Genomic DNA, 21,952 nt, shown 5'->3' on the forward strand with positions numbered 1-21,952 from the left:
GAGGCCGAGCGGGAGAGGGGTGGTCAGGGGAGGGGAGGGGAGGGGAGGGACGCGGGCCTGTTTCTGACCTGTTGAATAAATTGCGGCTGCTTCTTTTCTATGAAACCAGAACAAGAAACAAGACGTCAGTCTGATCTGCTGCGATTTAATTCTAAACCTGGAGCGAAGTTTCTGTTTGTTTTAGTAGCAATGACAAAATGACCATTGAGCAAAAAGTCACAGACAAGAGGTAACTTTAATTCAACATTGTGAGAGTCCAAAAGTTATCGTACAGCTCAATTTTCATCAAAAACAATAACAATCTATACAGTAGAATTCTTTTCTTCCCTTATATCATAGAGCTGTTCAGTGTATTTGCAGTCAAAAGACAAAAACAGAGGGGAAAGAAAAACAAAAAAATAGTCACCAGCTATTTGGTTTGCATCTTTTTTTGTGTGTGTGTGTTGTTTGTTACCTAAATACAAAAAAAAACAAAAAAAAAACCACCCATTGCCAATATCCACAATCAGGATGGGACTCTTGTTCTCAAAGAAGCCATTGTATGACAACAGACCTCTGCAGTTCATTTGAAACAGATACGGCGGAGCCCCTCCCAGCCAACCCCGGCGGCCCCGGCCGGCGCAGGCACACAAGTGCCCCGAAAAACACTCGTCTGTCAGCAGGCGCCTCTGTTAAAACGTCCTCTCTTGCCACTTAACAAAAAAAAAAAAAAAAAAAACAGGCTCGAGGAAAGAAAAGCGGAGAGAAAAAGCCCTATTCTCTGTCCAGCAACAGCTTGAAGACACACGGCAGACACAAAGGAAGAGACCAGAGAGATGGCAGAGGGGGCCGAGAGGCTCCTTTTTCAGGCTTCCACGCTCGCTCCTGTTCTTGCTCTTGTTTAGCTTGTAAATGAAGCCGTGTTGTCCCAGGGCCTGACATGGGGGGGCGGGGGGGGGGTAGAGAGAGGGGAACTGAGGGTTGGGGAGGTTGCGGGGGGGCGGGGGTCGACTGTCAGATGCCGGAGCCGGAAAAAGCGACGGAAAACGACTCGGCGATGAAGATGACGCAGGTCGTGCCGCGACGGCGCTCGGGCCCCGTCTTCGCCGCGCACCCCCCCCCCCACCTTTTGTTGTATGACAATTAAAAAACGGCTCTGCGTTGTCACACACTGTTGTGTTACTGCGGTGGAGAAATATTAACATCATACGGTTGAGAGAGAGAGAGAGAGAGAGAGAGAGAGAGGGAGAGAGAGAGAGAGAGGGCTACATAATCGCTACAAAGAAGACAATGTGTTCCTGTGAACACTTAAAGTGCAATGAGCACAGCTGAGACAGGCCTCTCAGCCTCCGCCGCTGTCCTTCAAAGCGTGCCATTGCTGTAGTATTATAGTACAACGGGGTGTGTGTGTGTGTGTGTGTGTGATTGTTGAGTTATGGCTCTTTGTATTCGAGTCTGGCATCACCACCAAACAAAGTGGGTTTGTGCTTTTTTGTCCCCAAGTTCCCATGAATTCCTCTGTGGCGACAGACAATTGTGGCGGCGAGGTTAGAAAAACTGTACATGTGATTGAATGAAGAATGGGGGTTTTGCATTGTTAAGGCATCTAGACTGCTGGTAAAGATTACAGTGACAGAAGGAGGGAAAGGAAAAAAAAAAACGAGGGAGGTGGGGGGGGCGGGGAGACTTTATCGATACAGTATGTAAGCAGGCATAAATAACATGTAGGAACAGAAAGAACCAGAGCAGAGGAGAAAAAAAAAGAGGAAGTCGACGAAAGAGAAAAGAAAACACGGACAGCGAATCGTCGGACAGTTTCCACGCACAGAAATCAAAAGGAAAGTGTCACTCAAGAGAAGAACCCATGCATATTGTCAGGCCAAGAACAGTTTCAATCTCAAAGCCTGAAAGAAACGGGAAAAAAAGAGGGAAAAAAAATATAGATTTACAGTTATATATTAATGTGTGTATATATTCTTAGAAAATCTACTTCAACCAAATACTCTGAATAAGTTGCTACGGTTTCTTTTGACATACAATAATTTCCATGAGGGAAAAAAAAAAAGTTTTTTTTTGTTTATTAACTTACAAATAATAGAAAAATAGACAACGGCATGTTTTTTTTTTGTTGTTGTTGAATAAAACAAATGAAAGCATGGTATACCAATGCAAAACAGTCGACATAGAAAAACAAAGTGATAAAAAATTGTCACATTTAAATAGTGAGAGACAACAGTAAATAACGAAACAAACACACTGTGAAATATGTCCACTTACTGTATTAAACTTACACAACACAACTAAACAAGGGTGAGAGAGGCAATGTACAAATACAAGGGATAAATACATTATTTATAGGATATTTTACAGGAAACCCCTTTTTGTATCCAAATCCATGTTTCTCATGTTTATAAGAAGAGATATTGACAACACACAGCAAATCTATCTTCTGTACTCGAGAAGCTGCCTTAAGACATTAATGTTTAACATTTCAAACTAGAGCTATCGCAGAAAAGAAAAAGGAACGCCAAATGAAAAACTCTGCTTTTGTTTTTTTTTTCTTTTCTTCTTCAGTATGTACAAAAATATATCACATATATCACACATTTGTTCTAATTTGATATTTGCTAGAATCCTTCATTACAGTGCTGGCTGGACACGCACGTCTTCTGGCTTTTCAAGTCTTCACTAAAGAAATCTCTGACGGAAAAACAAAAAAAACAAAAAAAACAAAACAAAAAAACCTACACAAACAAAAAAAAAACGAGCGAGTCCATTTTGGCTAAACCGTCGTCTTCTTCTCTTCACACGACAAGCAAGAAAAGCATATTGCAAACAGCTCAATCCTCACAGTTTTATCTTAAATTCAAACAAACAAACAAACAAACAAACAAACAAACAAAAAACCCATAGGAGAGAAAAAAACAGACAGGCATGTTTTCTGTTTTATTAGCGAGAGGGTTGATTTTGTTACACCACATTGAGACCTAACAAGATAATTAGCAGCAAAACTGAGGGGAGACTTTGTTCTACTCTGCGTGGATCTGTTTCCGCGTGTGCGTCTTTGACCTTATTTCCACTTAGCGAGTGCGTTGTGATGTGGCTCTGCAGCGATGGCGGGGGAGGGGGGGGGGGCGAGCAGAGGGAGAGAGAGAAGAGAGAGAGAGAGAGAGAGAGAGAGAGAAAAACATCTTTGTGTTGTGACAGATGTTGCGTTAAAAACTCCTCCTCGACCAAACCAGAAACTTCACTTGTTTTGTGCAAGTTTGCGGAGCGAAGACGGGCGACCGGCATCCACAAATCAAACGCCCCCCCCCCAAAAAAAAACAAAAAAAACAAAACAAAAAAACTTTACAGGCTCCAACCAAACAATGATAAATAAATGCTCTTTTTTTGATGAGGTCAGTGTCACACTCTGGCTAAGCTATCCGTCTCTATACACTCCATCCGATGCGGCTGCAAAGAGAAGCTACAACTAATTCAACCAGGAGGGAAATAACATCACAACGGCCCTCCCCCGCCCCCACCTCTTCCTCCTCCTCCTCCTCCTCCTCCTCCTCCTCCTCCTCTCCTCCTCCTCCTCCTCCTTTATCCCTCCAGATGAAATCCTGTTGGAAAGGCCTGAGTTTGACAGAGTCTTTGCGTTTTATCTTGAGCTCGAGCATTACGGGGGGGATGGGGGGGGGGGCAGAGGCGGGTCAGGGGGGTCGGGGGTGGGTTGCCAGACTCTGCTACCGCCGTCGACATTCCCAAAATCTCCAGCCGTCCCAGTCGCTCTCACATGGGCGGAACGATCATCCCGCGAATCGCCGCTTTTGTGGGAAAAGAGGGGGAGGAAGGAGAGAGAGAGGGAGGAAGAGGGAGGGAGAGAGAGAGGGGGAGAGGTCAGTCATGTGATCGCTGGGTTTCATCTGTCATCACAGCAGTCACAGAACAGAAATGTGCTCCGGCATCTGGCGAACAAAGACAAGTCCGCCTCATTAACGCGCCCAAACTGTTGCTTTTTTCCTTCCCTCAGCCCTCCTTCCTTCCCCGCTAACTTTTCACACACAGCGACGCCGTCCAACCATCCCAGCGTTTGCACGCTGCTGGCTGGGATGTGGCGAGGTGCGGCGACGGACATCGACGGAGACGGCGGAATCACTGGGCGACGAGTGAACGCGAAGAAATGGAAGCGTCCGGCTCGTTCGTGGTGGTGGTGGTGGTGGTGGTGATAATATTGATTATCACGATTCTCAATATTATCACGGTATTGTTGAGATGTGCTCAAAATGTTATTATGTTACTTATATACACACACTGAAATCATTTAACCAAGTTTTATTTTGAAAACACAACTGAAAAAAAGCAATTCCTGTGGGATTTTTTTTTTTTCATTTGGAGTTAATGTAAGGTGTAAATGTAAGGTGGAGTCAGGTAAAGCAACTTTAAGGACAACTGGTTGGTTAGGGATGCGATTGGGTGCAGGGTGAACAGATTTCAACATAACACCGGCATCCGGAGCTACGACGGAGTTTATAGCTCTAGCAGCGGAGCTCGCATTGTGCCGGAGCAGAAACGGACCGAACATCCATCACTAGTATAATTATTGTGCGTCTGCCCCGATTCTGAAGCAGCGTCGGCAATGAATAAGCAGCAGCGACCGAACTGAAACACCAGATGCTGTTTTTGCTGCTGTACGTGCCGTGTGCAGAGACCTGCAGACGCCACTTGCCAATCGCATGCACCAATAATATGTTGTCATTTTCCCAGGAGTTCGGACACTCTTAAAACTTCAGTGGACGACCAGTTGTTTCCCCTCAGCGTCCTTGCAAACAGCCAAAATACTCCCAGACTTCCGACTTTGCCTTTTTTGATGGCGAAAAAAAATCTCCTCCGCTCAACTTCCTTCCGCCAAGTTTACAACCAAAGATTGTATAACTGTGCGTGCGCGCCTGTGTCTGGGGGGGGGGGGGGGGGACCCTGCTGCTTGTCTGAGCAATGACCACACAGACACACACACACACACACACACACACACACTGCCCCCCCCCCCCCCCTCACCTCCTCCCCCCGACACTCCTGCTGCTCCCCCTCCCCCCCAACACAGCAGCAGCAGCAGCAGCAGCCATCACCGGGAGGAATTTTTCATGTAACATATTGGCTGCCCATTGATCCGCCCCCCCCCGCCCTCCCCACCTCCCTCTCTTCCCCTCAATTCACTAATTCCCCGGTCATTTCCTAAGTGTCTCCTTGCCGTGTGCGGCGCCGCACGGTGGCCGATGGCCTTCGGGTCAGCGTGGTCAACGCTCATCAACGCCCCGGCAGAGGAAGTGAGGAAGTGCTTAGCTGGGAGCTCTGATAAAGATTCTCATCCATCACTTCTCTCCTCTCTGGATCGCCAACACCGTGCGACATCCTGCCTGAGCGCGAGCGGGGACCCCTGCTGCCGCTGCTGCCGCCGGGTGGATGGAAGTGAGAGGACGGAGTGACCCGCGTTAACATAACACCACCCCCCAACCCGACAGAACACAGGCAGGAAGCAGGAAGTGAAGACAGGAAATGGAAGACATATGGCGTGGCATGCTGTCTCTCTCTGCCAAGTCAAGAGTGACAAATAAAAAAAAACAAAAACACAGTGAGGTAGAGGCGCTGCACTGCTTTTTTTGTGGCGGCGGCGCGCGGAAAAACAAAACGAGGGGTGAATAACAACCGAGAAAAAAGAAAGAGAGGCTGCGACATACTTCAGGAGAAGGCCAGGCCCTGCAGCGCGTTGGCTGACGAGTACTTGCTAGAGTCCACAAAAGACTGATCTATAGCAAAGGAAGTCAAGTGGAGGGGGTGAGGAAGGGGTGAGGAAGGGGGGAGGGAGGGAAGGAGAAATGAAAAACAGGGAGTGAGGAGGAGGAGGAGGAGGAGGAGGAGGAGGAGGAGGAGGAGAAAGAAAAGGAGGGTCAGGAGCAAAAAGTGAGAACTTGTTATCGTAAGCAGGTGAGGAAGAGCGGCTCAGAAGTTGAATGTGCAGCAGCGTCCGCCCCGGCGGGGGCGGTGGGAGGGAGGGGGGAACCTAACCCCCGCCACCACCACCACCACCACCCGGCTCACCTTGCAGGCTGTTGGCCGTGGCGCTGGTGCAGCTGGGGGGCGGCGAGTTCTGGGGTCGGACGACGGGGGCGAAGGCGCTCTTCTGCTTGACGGCGGCCGACACCATGTTGGCCGGCGAGAAGGAGAAGATGCCGGAGGAGCTGCTGCAGTTGGAGGGCAGGCTGGTCGACGAGGCCATGGTGGGGCTGGACGGCACGACTGGGGGTGCACGGACAGGAAGTAGAGAGGAGGGGGGGGGGGGGTGAAAGGGGGGAGGAATGACAGGGAGGAAGGAGCGGGGGAGGGAGGTAGGGAGGGCAGGGAGGAGGAGATGAGGTTAGAGAGACGGCCGAGGGCAGAGGACGGGCAGGCGAGACGAACAGAAAGGGACTGGTCAATGGACGGTGACGGGGGAGGGGGGGGGGGTAATATTTTGGACTTAGTTCAACTGGCTGGAAGCAACAACCGCCCCTCCCCCATCATCATCATTAGATATTCCACCGCTAAGGTAAAATAAATAAATAATTTTATTTTTTTTTTTTAAAAGCGAGGTGCTGGAAAGTCGAAAACAGCCTAAAGCATTTTCTCTCCCTCCCTCCATCGCTCCCTCCGTCCCTCCCCTCTGATCAGTCTGTTTTGATGAGTCATCCTGTTGCTAAAAGAGGGAAAAAAAAAACCTCCCCGCTAAGTTGAGGTGCCGCGATTTGTTTTTCAGGGCAATTTACGAGGGGAAAAAGCCTCCTCCATGGTTGTATTTTTTCCCCCCCACCTCCGTCTTTCCTGATAATCACTCAGGAAATTCGAAGCGAGCAGCCGGAGCAAAGAATTTTGAGAGAAATCACCACCGAAATAGCTGGAAATGTCTCCAAAATACTCACCGCCTGCTTTTCAAAAATAATTATAGAAAGAAATCTGTATTTTATTTATTTATTTATTTTTACATGTCAAATGAGATCACATTCGCCAACTACAGCCTGAATGAGGAAGTTAACCTGCGGGCTGTCGACGGGCTGAGGTGGCTGGATACTTTACAAACTGGTATTAGCTGCACTTTGAGTTGAGTCTCAGTCTCGGCAAAAAGAGAAACGTGAAGCATTCTCCAATCTGAACCGTCCGCATTAAGATCAACACGTTTAATCTCGCTGCTTAATGGACAAAGGCCAAAAGTTCTCGGAAAAAAAAAGATCAATGCAACACAAGAGCCTACAAATAAAACGCTGAAAGTTTCACAGGATGTAAAACATGCGGGTGACTGAAGCAAAGCTACACAGTCTGCAGAAGAAGCCTTATTGCCGAGACCAGTCACCACCTGCTGTAAATTGCGAGACAACAAATCCTGACCTCCTCTCCCGCCCCACCCCCGGCTCTGACATCACCCCACCCGTCCGCCTCCGTTGGGTTTGTCTTTTGTCTGTTAATACACTAAGAGCGTTTCTTTTCCCCCCTCAGTGATTTTGCAATCAGCCAAGTCGTATTTCACCTGCCCTCTGATATCTGCCGCCGCCTTTATTGTTGTTATTATCCAACACTTAGCTTTTATGGCCCTTCCTGACAAATCCTCGCAATAAAGTCATAATCCATTTATGAAGGGGGCCTAACTAATCAATTAATGAAAATTGGACCTACAAAGGCGGGCCGAGGGGCCATTGATTGAAAGTGTCTGTGAGGGGCCGATGAGCCTGTTAAAATACTTGTTAACACCCAGGAATCAAAGCGCCGAAATGGAATTGCTTCTCTAGCAATTAGTTTATTGATTTAATCAAGGGTCTTTAATGTAGGGGGTGTGTGCGCGCACGTGCGTGCGTGTGGGTGGGTGTGCAGAGTCGGCGGGGTGCGAGCACGGGGCAGGGAGGAGGGGCGAGGGGTGGGGGGGTTGGGGGGGGCGCTATGTTGAACGGCTCCCCTGACCAATAAAGAGGGGATTTGCGTTTGACTCTGTTCTTAAAGAAAGCGATGAGCCAGCACGGCTTTCCCTGTGCGGAATCTGCATTTGCGCTCTTGTCTTTTTTTTTTTCTCATTCACACATCGACTTGGTTTTCTACAGATCGAGGGAGTGCGACGGTGCGTTCACTCACTGGCGTAGGGCGAGTTGCCGGCGGATCCGTTGAGGAAGTTGGGCGAGGTGCCCAGGGTGGCCATGCCGGAGTTACCGTAGCCGTTCATGCTCGTGGAGACGGAGCTGTAGCTGCTCTGCTGAGGGGTGGTGCTGGGGACATAACCGTGGGGGGAGACGCTGCTCGTGCTCCGACTGAAACCTAAGGTCGGGGTGAGACGGGAGAAAGAAGAGGTGTTAGAAGTGAAAGCAGATGCGGGGACAAATGGACGACGCAAGGCCAAGCCAAAAGAAATCATTGTGGCAGAGGGAGAAAGACTGATATGAGAAAGAACTCGCATTCGTCAGGCCAGTAAAACAAGAAGCCTTTAACCCGGCTGGCTCCTCTCCAAAATGAGATGCATTGATCAGGCAATTAGCGCTTAAACGCCGCCGCGGCGCTCCTGTAATTTATAAGAAATAAAGCCTAGTGTTCCTGGCGGGAGCGTTTTCTCCACTATGCAGCAAAGGCAAAAAAAAAAGAAGGATGAGATGGAGAAGAGGAAGGAGTAGAAGAAGAAGAGTATAAATATCCGTCTCGGGCCCAACGTGCTGATGCTGGAGAAATGAAGGAACAGCTGGAGTGTCAGGATTGAAGGCGGGCCGGGCAGCGGGGGCGCTGTTGCCGCGCAGCTTCCTGATAATTAGGCGGCACCAATCCCCCGTCCTCATCCGTTACCAGTCGGAAACAACTTGCGAGGCCCCCGTGTCTGTTGTTTCCACCCCACCCCCCCCCCCCCACCCCACCTGAACACGTGTCCAGATGAAGATGAAGGAGGGAGGAAAAGGTGGGGAAGCTCATTGGAAGTATTGAGACATATCTGGAGGCCGGTCCATCCACTTCCTGGCTGCTTCCCCTGATACGTGTGATGAATCACCACTGACTGCACCCACATCTCTCTCTGTCAGACAGGGGCCGACCCCAGTCTAATATACACACCCCTAGGACCCGCTCATATTTCTCCATCGCACTCCGTCCGCGGCTCCCTTTTTCTCCATCCTTCACTCTCCTACCTTTGCTTTTTTTTTTCTCCCCGTCTTAAGTTTTTCCCACTTCCTCTTTCGTCCCCTTCCTCCCTCTCTCCCTCCTGCTGCGTTCCTTTGTTTCCCTGACGCCTCCCGACCAATCATCCTGTTTTTTTTTTTTTATAGTTCTCACATGGAAAATAGAATCTCTCTATTATGCTGCTCGTTTTAACCACTTTCCAATTAGAAAATAATAGAGAAAACTATCTGCCATTCCTGGATTTATCTTTTCCTTTCTGTCTTTTTTACATTCCCTTGTGATTCTGCTCACCCTGGTTGGCCGTCTGCGCCACCTCCGAGCCGCTGAACGAGTTGACGGCCATCATGCCGGCGTGGACGGAGCCGCTGCCGAGGCTGGATAGCTGGTTGTGGCCCCGCGGCACCGTTGTGTAGAGGGCCTCGGCGATGTCCGCCGCCCGCTTCAGGATCATCTCCTGGAGCGGAGGGAGGAAAAAAAAAAGGAAAAAAAAGGGAAAAGGGGCTGCGGTCAGTAACAAACTTTAGTGTCTCACGAGGCGACTCGAACTCTGTGTTAGTGGAGTGTTTTTTCTTTGGGTTTTCTTGAAAAGCGGCGGTCACTTGTTGTGGTGTGACTGGTTCCAGTAAAAATAGGCGAAACGTCACAGTGATCAGAACTTTCGCCTGCCTCTAAAACAGGCAAACTACAGCCTGGGGGCCATATGCGGCCCGTTAAAATTTTCAATCTGGCCAGCTGAACTTGAAGTAATTATATTAATAGTGAGTAAGTCATAAAATAGCTGTATTTCCTCCATTTTTTCAGAGTTTTCGGAGTCATTTCAATAAAGAGCTAAATACGTTGGGGCTTCAAAGACACTGATTTTGTTGTAACTTTGCTTTTGTTCATTTTCAATTGACATTAAAGCACATGTTTTCTACATATCCCATGATATACCGGCCCCTCTCTCACATTTTAGAACCCAGTGTGGCCCCACCAGTGAAAAGGTTTGCCCACCGCTGCTCTAAATCTTCTCTTCTCTTGCCTCGTGTTTCCATTCTGTTCTACCTCCTCCAAATCCGGCTCGCGCACATCCTCCTCCTCCCCTTACGCTCAGTTTCCACTGTGACACCCCCCCCCTCCCCACCCCTTGCTTCCTCAACGCTGGAGCTGATAAAAGCGCTAACTTATTCCCACGTGTGCGGCTGCAGGTCCCGGATGGAGCCTAAAATCGCAGCGGGGGGGCTGCGGGGCCGGCAAAGACGCCTCTTCTGAAGCCGCCAGTGGCATCAAACCCCCCCCCCCCCAAACATAATCTTATGATCAAGAAGGCAGGGGGTGGGGTGGGGAGTAGAAATATTGTTTATTTTTTTTTGTTTCAAAGGGGAGATTTTTTTTTGCTGTTACCTGGTTATTGTGGGGCATCCCGTACAAAGCCTCCACCAGGTCTGCTGCTCTTTTCAGGATCACCTCCTACAATCAGGTGCAGGGAGAGAGAGAGACAGAGACAGAGAGAGAGACACAGAGAGAGAGAGAGGGAGAGGGAGAGAGGAGGGGATTGATCATGAGCGTGTGACGGCTTCGAAGACTTCACTCACTTTTATTACATTTCGCGTCTGCCGTTATGCTGCGAATGCAGAACAGAGGAGTAGCGCCGGAGAGGAAGTGGGAAGAGAGAGAGAGAGAGTGAGAGGGAGAGAGAGAGAGAGAGAGAGAGAGAGGGAGTGAGAGAGAGAGAGAGAGAGAGTGAGAGTGAGAGAGAGAGAGAGAGAGAGAGAGAGAGGGAGAGGGAGAGAGAGAGAGAGAGAGAGAGAGAGAGAGGGAAGGCAGGAGAGGAAGAGGGATGGGCCCGTCCCGGCACTTTGTTACTAACCAGGCAGTTTGGGAGAGGAGAAGTAAGATACTGTTATCTGTGAATAAAACATGAGCCTATATCTCTTTTGATCAGACGACCGTCACCACCCCCCCCTTCCCCCCCTCCTCCCGCCGCCGCCGTCACCGCCGGATCGCCGGATATATGGCGCAGCGCGGCGCATCAATCTCATTTAACACAACACATCATCAGGCCGACGGCTACACGGCTCCTGCTCGTCAGCGGGGGACACGCCCGTCCTCTGGCCCGCATTAACCCCGGTAATGATGCCGGTGAATAGCCGGCGCATCCACTTTGCCTGATAAATGTCGAACATCATTGCTCAGGTGAAAAGCGCAGAGTGGAATTTCCCACATCAAACATTTATCCTTCCGTCGTGTTGCCGTTTCCCCGCGCTCATTTTCTCTCGCTTACCTTCCTTTCCCAGTCTTACTCCTCCTCTCTTTTTTTCTCTCTCTCTCTCTCTCTCTCTTCTCTCTCTACCCCTTCCGCGAGTGTGCGAGCGTGTGTGACTCCAGGCAGTCTTTATATGTGTGTGTGTGTGTGCGCGTGTGCGTGTGTTGTGATGTAGACACCTACAGCCCTACGAAACCCTTTTTAAAAGTTAATGTGCCGGGGCCAGGATACATGCTGGAGGCGCGACAACCAGAAAATTGCGGCCCCCCTTCCCCTGTATCCCCCCCCATCCCCTCCAACCTTCCCCTCTTTTCCGTCTCTCCCTCCTTCACTTTCGCTCGGCGCGCACACACACGCTGCGCGCTATACCCTCCTGAGTGTATCCCTCGCTGTGAACAAGCCCCGGAGCATGTGTGCTCTCTGTTCCGTGACACACCGCCTTTCAATCAGACCTCATATCGCACACACACACACACACGCACACACACTCACACTTACGCAGGCAAAAAAAACGCACACGTAGCCCCGGCACATGTGGGGGCTGTCGATCACGCCCAGGACATGACGAGAGGGTCAGCAAAGCAATAAAGATTGTAGAGCGCTGTCCAAGGTGCTAAATTCACTCAATAATGGGAGCGCTGCCTCTGTGTTAACCTCCCATTACTAGCACTATCTGGGGGAAGGCGGCAGAGAGGGAGGGCGGGGGAGGGGTGGGGCTGGGGGGGGTGGGGGGTGGGGGGGAGCAGAGAGGAGGCCTGCTCCAGGTGATTGAGAGATGTAGAGGCCCCGCGAAGGTAAGTGGTTCTTTAGTATGTATGCGCCGGCTCCTCTCGCTTCCGTCTCCCCGCCCTCCCTCCCTCCGCCTTGCCTCCCAGGGATCGCCAGATAGGTAGATGGATGGATGGATGACGGAGGGGAGGAGGGGGGGAAATGAGGGAAGTGTGAGGCATTAGGACGCGGGCGGATCAGCGGACAGGAGCGACGCTGCGAAGCTTTCGGCGGCCTTCGCCGAAACCGCTTCCCCTTCCCCGCCGCCGCCGCCAGCGTCTATCAGCGCATCTCAAACGTCCACCTGAAACTTCCTCCTCTCCTTCTTCTCTCCCATTCACTCTATTAATCACCTCCCCACCCAACCCCACTCTCTCTCTCACTCTCTCTCTCTCTCTCTCTCCCCCTCTCTCTCTCTCTCTGCCGTGGTCCTGTGGCCTGTCTGTACCTATCAGTCTCTCGTTAGCCGAGGGGATCTGTCCAGGAGCTAAACGTGATTAGGCAGCGCTCCAGAGTCGTCCTGATAAACAGATAAATGTGGTTAGCGCCGCGCTGCCTCCCCGGCCCTGCCGCTGTAAGGGGAGACCATTTCCTGGGCGCAGGGTCTCTTCCCGTAAAAGTCAGGCCCCGCAGAGACGTCAACAGGAAGGGGAACCTGATCCAGAGCAGAGCCCTGGCCCCGTCTGGCGGGGCGGCCGCTCATTAGCGGGGCCCAGACCCTGCAGCCACACAAACACACAGACCCACACAGAAGGCGAAACGCCCCACAGCCTGCCTGCGTTTGAGCAAATACCCAGCAGCCTTGATTCGCTCTGGACCGGCTTGACAGCTGTGCACAATGGTTGGACTGCGGATCAGCGTGGTCACAACCAGACATTAGCGAAGGGAAGAATTTGGTTGTCATACACAGGTTGAAAACCAAAGGATTGTGGGTCATTTGAAAAATATTTTTTGTTCATGACGGGGACAACTATAGCAAAAGACGTCACCGTTTTTTATGGCTCTGCCTCGCTCCCTCTCTCCCTCATGATTGAGGCCAACAGTTGAGATAAGTGTGGTCAACAAACTGTTATTACCTCAATAAAGGCACAAATCAATAGAGCTGAAATGAACAGCCGGGGCCTGCCAGCTCCTGGCTGTTCATTTAGAGGAAGAGGAGACACCGTGGAGCGAGGAGGAGTCGAGACGAATACGTACAGGGATATTTAGGGAGAGGTTGGAGAGGTGGTGTTGGAGGGGCGAGGGGAGGTTGATAGGGTAAAGACCAGAAACTCCCCGGGACGACTCTTGTATCCAGCGGACATGACACGCGGAGAGGGCAAAGTGATTTCTCCATCTTCCTCCTGCTTCTGGCCCGGGCTCTCCATCTCTGCCTCGCCGTGACGTCTCTCAACTTAGTAGCCATGCGTGCGAACGTGCGCTTGTGTGCGGCGGCATGTGCTCGCTCACGCGCCCGTTTGTGCATGCGGGCCTGTGTGCGTGTGTGTGTGAGTGCCCGCGCGCGTGTGTGTTGGAAGTAATAAAGTCCACCAGGGGTTGACTTCGATCCACTGACCCAGCAGGAGGTAAGACTGGACAGCTATGATGGATCACCTAACCTGCTTCTGCCTCCCCCGCCAACCCCCCACCCCCTCCTCCCCTCTCTCCCCTTTTCCCTCTCCCTCTCTCTCTCCCTCTTTTTTTCCCAACCTAAATGACCTTATATAGGATGAACGCAACTGCTTGTTTGTCCCCCGTGCGAGGGGAAGCATATGCTCAGATGCAAAGTTGACCATCAACGCGCGATGATGTCACACACCCCCCTACCCTCCCGGCCTGTCACCACAACACCTCAGGGTGCCCTTGCCCCCCCCGCCCCCCGCCCCCCCCTTTCCCCCTTCTGCATATCCATACTCACTATGAAACACTAGAACTTGTCAATAACTCCCTGCAGCAGCAAATTCCCCATTAAATAATTGCCTGTGGCGAAGTGCGCGGTGGCGGCGGCGTACCTTGGGTAATCGCTCCTGGTCTCCTGGATGTCTGGGGATGACCTTCTGTAACCTCTGGAAGCCGTAGTCTATGGTGGGCTCGTTCAGCGCTGGGCACAAACACAGCGAGGAGAGAGAGAGGAAAAGGTTGACGATTGATTCCTGGCCATGAAAACACACAATGTTCAGAAACAACTTTTAGTGACCACCACCCCCCCCCACCCCTCCTTGGAAAAAAAGAAAAAAGGAAATTCCAGTCAGAATGAGTGAATTAAGCTGGGTTTTGCATGAATATTTCAACATTCACCTCAACGCAGTGGAAATCTGGGTGTTCCCCATTAAGTCTGCCGTGTCTCTTTGTTTGCCTGTGATGTAATGAATCTCTCTCTGTCGCCAGCTTTGGTGCTTAATAAAAAGACTGTCAGGAATCAGGTGGCGCGCGCACGCACGCACGCACGTGTGTGTGTGTGTGTGTGTGTGTGTGTGTGTGTGTGTGTGTGTGTGTGTGTGCATGCGCGCACACACGTGTGTCCTGTGGTCTTGCGTTGATCAGCGACTAATATAAGCAATTACAGAGCCTGGTTCCAATATAACAAAGGCTTGATCGCTCCGGGGAACAAGCTAAACACACACACACACACACACACACACACACACACACACACACACACACACAGAGTGAGTCGCACGCGCACATGCGCGCGCACACACACACACACACCCAGATCACGCAGGCGGCCGGGGAGAGAGCTCTCTCTCGGCATGCTGTGGTCGCGCTGCGGTAATTGAATATGAGAAGATTTACCATGAATATTTAAACATTAGAATAAATACAATGAAGATCTGAGGCTCATAGTACAAACACTTCAGAGGAGGATTGTTGGATAAGTGCTCTCTCCATATAATTCATTCCTAATGTACTCTCTCCCCTCTCTGTCTCCCACCCTGCCCCCCCCATCGCCCCCCGTTACCCCCCCCCATCCCCTGCATCTCTTTTGTGGGTTGCCTGGGGAGCCGAGCAGACACATGGGGAGCAGTCGTCGCTACTTTTTACCAACTATGGGATGCTCCTTGCGTATAGGGGTCTCTGTGTGTGTTTGTATGGGTGTAAAAAAAAAATATATATATATAGGGAGGCGGGGGAGAGGATGGGGTGCTGGGGGGGGGAAGAGAAGGCGCTAAACGTGTCTGTGCAGTCCGTCTGTTTCCCCCGTGGGTCGCAGCTTGGACGTTTCCTGAGGGCTGATGCCCTGCTCGCCTCACATCTGAGCAGCCAGGCTGACTAGGCGGCCCCCAAGAAGAATAAGAAAAAAGAAAAAAGAAAAAACAAGGCCCCCAGAGGCTACGAGTACAAGCTGTCCTGCTGGACCTCCAGTGACTTCACCAGGGCTCCTCCTGAGCCTCTCGCGCCGACACGCGGACCCAAAAGACACGGGAAAGGAGCGGGCAAACAGCGATACTCTGTTTTGGCAGCGCAAACGTATTTGGACAGCTCTCCCTGCGGAGCGGTGCAGTAATCCATAAGAGTGAATGAAAGGAAAGGTGAATAGCTAGAAGCAATGACACCACGGAGCAGGGGGAGGATGTGGGGGGGGAGGGCGGTGGGAGTCGGAGTGGTAGTTGGAGAGAGAGAGAAAGACGCCAGAGGCGGGCTCAACTTCTGAAGGATGACACACATTCGGGCCAGCTGGTCCGCTGATGGAATAAGCCAAAACAATGAGATGATCACATGCAACAAATAAAGTATGAATTATTTCCGAGGACAAATATTTGACATTACTTCCTCGTTCCTCTGATCTCTCTAAAGCCTTAAGGAGGATTTGCCCTGGATTAGGCCCCGCGAGTCTGAGGAGGGGATTGTTCCGACAGCATCCACTCTCTCCCGTCTCAAAGGCTTTTATTTTTATGATGAATTTTTTATCAGTTCGCCACAACGTGCCAAATGAGCCTCGAGTGAACAATAGCATAAAAAAAAAGAAAAAAAAAAGAGCCCAAGACGTACAAAGACACCGCCTATTACAAAATAAAGAGACAATTTTGGTAATTGAGAGGGAAAGCGATATTGTCTCTGCTCGTTTTTCAAGGACCATAAACCAAAAGAGGAGGATGTTGGGGGACAAAGCGCACCACTAACTACCTACCTGTGTCTCTTTGGGGATTATCCCAGTGTTTTATGCCCTTAAAGCTGTGCACGTCGTCTCACATTTCATAGCGAGAATCGGTAGTGGCAGAAAGAGAGAGAGAAAAAAAGCCCAAACTGTACAGCCTTAAAAGAAGGCAGTGCCGCAACACTCCGGGATTCAAAGCACACGCTCCCCATACAGGTATATTTATAATCCTTAGCTGTCGCTCTCCAGAAGAGCAAATCAACGCCAGTAAAACATAACTGCCATAAATAAATGAATAGATGAGCAACAGCCCTGGACTGGAGGGATTCACCTAGCAATCACCCGCATCAGATCAGATCAATGCTCATGGAAATTTCATGAAGCCCAGAATCCACACCGCTTCATATTTCACTATAATAACCCACAAAGCCGCAGGGGGAGCCGCCGCGAGGAGGGGTGAGGGGTAACGAAGAAGAGGCCGGGGGGTGGAGGCACGGGCTTTAGGGGAGGAAAAAATAAGGGGAGGGGGGGTGGTTTTTGGGGGGGCGGGTGTGAGGGATAATTGAGAGGTCAGCATGGAGGAGTTGTCCTGGAAACACGAGAGGAGAGGAGGAGTGATGGGAGGGAGGAGGAGGAGGGGGGGGGGGGGAGGGGGGTGGAGGGGGGGGCTACAGTAAGTGTCCAGCAGGCCTGGTGGCCCTGCCTGCTCGATCTGTGACACAACTCCATGTGTGCGTCTTTGTGATTGTGTGCGTGTGTGTGTGTGTGTGCAAGGGGGGGGGGGGGGCAGCGGGTGTACTTGCAGGGGTTAGGTAATTGGCTCTGAGGCTTGATGTTAACACCTTAACAGGCCCTCAGACAGTAGACAAGGAGCTGATCATATCACAGCCCTTCTGTTTCTCCCCCTCCTCCACCTTCTCCTCCTCCTCCTCCCCCCCATCCCCTCCTCCCCCATCCCCTCCCTCCCGCCCATTCCTCCTCCCTGCTGCAGTCTCCGGTGCTCAGGTGTGATCTCATAAGCGCTGCCTGCCGATCGATGCCGCCAGTGGCAGGGGGTTCAATAGCCCTGAATTACGGCTTCATTTCTCCCCCCCCCCCCCTTGCACAGATGAGAGCTGCAACCCCCCCACCATCACCAACCCCTTCCCCACTACCACTCACACACACACACACACACACATACACACACGCGCACGCACGCACGTACACCCCCAGCGACTGCTCGCAATTCAGATCAATACCTTACAATCTAATTTTTATCCATTTTTCCATAAACCCAGAGATTGCGTTTATTTGCGGAATCCGACAAGCTAAATAAAGCATCGCTTGAACATGTCAAGGAGACTAATGCACGGTTGGCTGGAGATTCATACACAAAAAACACATGAGTAGAGCTTTTTGCTCCTTAAAGGCGGCGGGGAGCTGAGAGATGGAGAAGGGGGAGGAGGAGGAGGAGGAGGAGGAGGAGGAGGGAGAGCGGAGAGATTCTGCAAATCAATGGAGGTGTGGTTGCTACTACAACCTAAGCTCTAATTACGCGTTGCAAAAAGTACGCGCTGACAGTTAACAATACCTGACAGCGAGGATCCTCGCTGGGAAAATGCAAATTCTGAAAGGCGCGCAAGCGAGAAAAGGTGCGCGTTTGAATTAAGATACAAGAGGAGGAGGAAGAAGAAGAAGAGGAAGAAGAAGAAGAGGGAGGGAAAAAAAAGGGAAAACGTAAGAAATCATTCCCCTGGCGAACGCCGTTCATTTCGGCGGGGGATAAAATAATCTGCGGCTCAAAATTAATTTGCATCATCATCCTCATCGCGGGACCAGATGCTCCTGGATGAAAAAAAACAACAAAAAAACGGAAGAAGGAGACGAAGACGAAGAGCGGAGTGAGCTAAAGAGGGAGTCGACGAGCCGCGCGGTGCAGAAAATTAATCTCAATCTCAAATCGAGGTGTGAATTTCCTCACAGTAAACGCAGGCGCGCGTGCAGCTCTCTCAGCTGGACCCCTCACCCGCACCCCCCCGCCCCCCACCCTCCTCCTCCACCCCCCTCCTGACTCCAGCTGGAGACCAGCCGTTTTAATCAAGAGCAGGCCTCCACCCAAGCTCAATAAAAGACAGCATTCACAAATAGGAGCAAGACGAGTAATTGACCAGCTCATGGTCACACCCCGCTTTTATCGCCAGATGACTGCATGCTGCACGCATTGTGTGTGTGTGTGTGTGTGTGTGGGATGCAGGTACATATCTGTGAAATGAAAAAAAAGAAAGAAAAATGAAAATTGAAGATGTTGCCAAGGATCGTGCGGGAACTCGCGGCGGTCGTGCGATGCCAACCCAAACAGTATGAGGTGTACTGCTACAATAAAAGGGGTCCCGGGCTCCATCTGGATTTGGAAAATGTTTATCGCCCTGGCAACGGCGACAAGATTCTCGGCGCGTTAATCCCCCCAAAAAAAAGAACTCCACGCAACGTGTTTGCGATTTTTGCAACGCTCGACCTCCCGAACGTGGTGCCTTTCGGGTTCTCCTCCCGCCGGCTGCCGCGTGCGGAATCGCGGGCAAGCTGACATTCCTCTCGCTCGGCGGCTAGAAAACTCATCGGGAGCGCCGGGTGAAGGGGGAGAGAAATGTCAGCAGCTTCCCAGCTGGTTTAAATTCTGTTCTTGACTTTTGTCTTTTTCTCGCGCCGTCCCGCCGCAACTGACTGATGTCTCCTACACACCTAATCTGCACTCGGCGCTGAAAAACTACCCCTAATGTTTGCACGTGAGTGTGTGCGCGCGTGCGCGGACGACATGCCGGCGTGCACGCTCGCCCGGGCCCTTAATGCGAGCCAGCAGAGCCCTTTAATATCAGGCTGCGGCTGCGGCGGAAGCACTAAGCAGACAAGGCTGCATACTGAGGAGGGAGGGATTGCCTTTTGAACGACAAGGGTTATACATCAACTCCGCCAATCTATGACCGGCATCCCGGCGTGTCACATGCACAAACGCGTGCGCACGCACACACTCACGGGGGTGGCCGAGAGCGTCACAACGCTTTATTACGAGGGGAGAAAGAAAAAAAAGGGGAAGAGCTTCTCAGATGAATGCTCGAAAGACAGCGAGCCGGTAAAAGGTGATGCACAACCAAACACCGGCGGAGCATTTGTATGGCGAGAGGAGGGGGGGGGGGCGTCATGAGGGGGTAGTCATGACCTGATAATGAGGGAGAGGAGAGGAGAGGGAGGGAGATTAGGGAGCGCTCTCAGCCCCAGAGGTGGGTAAGGCAGAGGGCAGGCAGAGGAACACGAGGGGGGATCAGGGGATAAAAAAAAAAAAAAAGACAGAGGAAGAGCGGAGAACGAGGGGGTGGTGGTGGCGGCGGGAAGGGGGGGGGGGGGGTAAAAAAAAAAAAAAAAACACATTCTTTTATTCTTATCAGTGGAGAGCTTAATTGCCTTTGATGAGTCTAATTGGAGCTTTCTCAAGTCTAATGGCAGAGGAGTCCTCGGAGAGACGACAGAGGACACATTACAGTTAATGGCTTCGCTCTGAATCTCCTCCGCACCGGCAAAAAAAAAAAAAAGTCCCTCTGCAGGCCTCCGCCTCCCCTCCTCTTTCCCCTCCCCTCGCCCGCCGCCATCAGCGGGCCACGCAGCGGCGGAGGCGGCAAACCTACGGACAGGGGTGGCGTGCACGTGTCCACGCCGCGGCCGGCGAAAAATCGGGGGGGGGGGGAACGCGGCGACTTAATTAGGTCTGTGAGCTGCTCGCTTTCCTCTCCTCAGCTGAAGTTGATTAGCAATGCCAGCTGTCCCCAATGCAATTCAGGGTGCACATATGTGTGTGTGTGTGTGTGTGTGCGCGCGTGCGCGCGCGGTACGTACGCAAGTGCAAGCGGCGCGGCGCTGTGTTTATGTGCGCTCGCTGCCAGCTGCCACGCGGCGATGCCAATCCTCCGTGATTAGTACCCACTGGCAACTGGGCCCCGACTGGTGCCAAGCGGGCCCAGGAGGGCGACATGGCCCATGGTAATCCTCCCTCCATCCATCCATCCATCCACCCACCCATCCATCCATCCTCCTCTCTTCCCTCTCTCATCACTCGCTTTCATTCAGCTCCAAATTCTCAGCCGCTGCCGTCGTCCACTCAGGTTCTTTCTCGCAAAGTGGGACTAGAATGTTTTTTTTTTTTTTTTTTTTAAATAAAAAATTTACAAAAAAAAAACAGTAAAGTGGGCGGGCATGAGAGGAAAGCCAGAGATACGCGAGAACATCCACAGAGGGCGCCAGGCAGCAGCAAGGTCGACCGCATCGCCGTTAAAGAGCCAGCGCTTGGCAGGCAGCAGCAGCGGGCACATTGTGCATCTGTGTGTGTGTGTGTGTGTGTGTGTGTGTGTGTGTGTGTGTGTGTTTGGCTCTGTCCATGACTCGCAACCCCACCCTCACCTGTTGAGACTCCTTCCTTGGTGCGCCCCCTACCCCACCTCCCATGCACACAAAAGGCCAAGAGCGAGCAGGAGAGATGGGAGAGGAGTTCCCGAGTAAGTGGATGTGACAAGGGGGGGAGAGGGAGAGAGGGAGAGAGAGGGACAGAGAGGGGGAGAGAGGGAGGGAGAGAGAGAGAGAGAGAGCGCGGCGCGCTTATGCAAACGCACGCGCCTGGTCGCTTTAAAAAAAAAAGAAAGAAAGAAGGGACCCACACACACACACACACACACACACACACACACACACACACACACACACACACACACGTGGCTGCACGCGCTTGGCAGAGTGAGAGGTGTTGGATGGCAAAAGGCTTGCCCCGCCCACCTGCCCTCTGTCTTGGTAATGTAGTTACTTGTCAGCGTGCGTGCTTGGACTGCGTTCACACATATGGATAAAACACAGGCAGCCTCTTCGACGGCTTGGACAACACAAAAACACACACACGCGCACACACACACACACACACGCACACGCACACACACACACACACACACGCACAGGCGTAATTGTGACCCACGGAGATGGATTCTGTCCATGCACAGTAATTAGGACACACATGAGACGCAGGATACGCGAACGGCTGTGACCTGACACGCGCTCTCCCCCTCCCTCCCCCTCCTGACTCCTCCTCCTCCCTCCCCCTGCCCTGCCCCTCCTCGCTCCCTCTCGATTGTGATTTTGTCAAACGCTGGCAATGCTAGCCGAGGCTTACCGCCTAAGTCTATCAGTGGTTGAGATTATGGACAGATTTCTATGATTCCCCGTCTCCCCCCGGGGGAGGGGGAGGGGGGGGGAGCCGCGGCCTCGTGTCGGTTAATCACAGCTTCACGCCCACTTTTCCCCGCCGCTCTATATGTTTTGCGAGGCTTCGAAAGTCCTCGGCGATATGCTCTCATGGAAAATCTCCCGCTCTGCTTTTTCCCGCTACCGTGTAGCGACCCCGCAGCCCCCCCCCCCCCTCCGAACGGACCTCTTTCTCAGTGAATCACACCTTTGACAGGGTTAAATCTCAATAATCCCACTAATCAAAAGGTTAAACCTCCCCCCTGACCTTCACCTGCTTCATAAAAGAGGGCAAACACATTTCCTACCCTGATCAGTAGGCCTTACTTCACTGAACTATTGAGTGGTGGCTATTGAATTTTTGGTGAAATTGTTTAGCAAGCACATTCCTACCCAGGAACACATGCGTAAAGAGACACTGGATGTTGCATGTTTGCTTTCAGGCAGAAATAAATATCTTTAAA

General features: G+C 51.6%; 1 protein-coding gene across 3 annotated transcripts in view; it reads right to left on the reverse strand.

Annotated features, from left to right (window-relative positions):
- Positions 1-216: 216 nt before the first annotated feature.
- The window catches only part of LOC142898540 (transcription factor COE1), a 59,516-nt gene continuing 37,780 nt past the window's right edge, over positions 217-21,952 (reverse strand). The window contains exons 11-17 of one of the 3 annotated variants that reach the window (XM_076041507.1): positions 14,146-14,234; positions 10,525-10,590; positions 9,433-9,595; positions 8,119-8,298; positions 6,064-6,261; positions 5,703-5,771; positions 217-3,791 (exon numbers count right to left, since the gene is read on the reverse strand). In XM_076041507.1, coding sequence (XP_075897622.1) covers positions 5,704-5,771; positions 6,064-6,261; positions 8,119-8,298; positions 9,433-9,595; positions 10,525-10,590; positions 14,146-14,234 — 764 coding nt within the window. In that variant the 3' untranslated portion in view covers positions 217-3,791; position 5,703. The remainder of the gene's footprint in view (positions 3,792-5,702; positions 5,772-6,063; positions 6,262-8,118; positions 8,299-9,432; positions 9,596-10,524; positions 10,591-14,145; positions 14,235-21,952) is intronic. The other 2 variants (XM_076041508.1, XM_076041509.1) reach the window with 2 other exon arrangements.

Source organism: Nelusetta ayraudi, unplaced genomic scaffold, assembly GCF_046127955.1.
Source record: "Nelusetta ayraudi isolate G7.1 ecotype Tasmania unplaced genomic scaffold, CSIRO-AGI_Nayr_v1 ptg000068l, whole genome shotgun sequence".
Classification (NCBI taxonomy): Eukaryota; Metazoa; Chordata; class Actinopteri; order Tetraodontiformes; family Monacanthidae; genus Nelusetta; species Nelusetta ayraudi.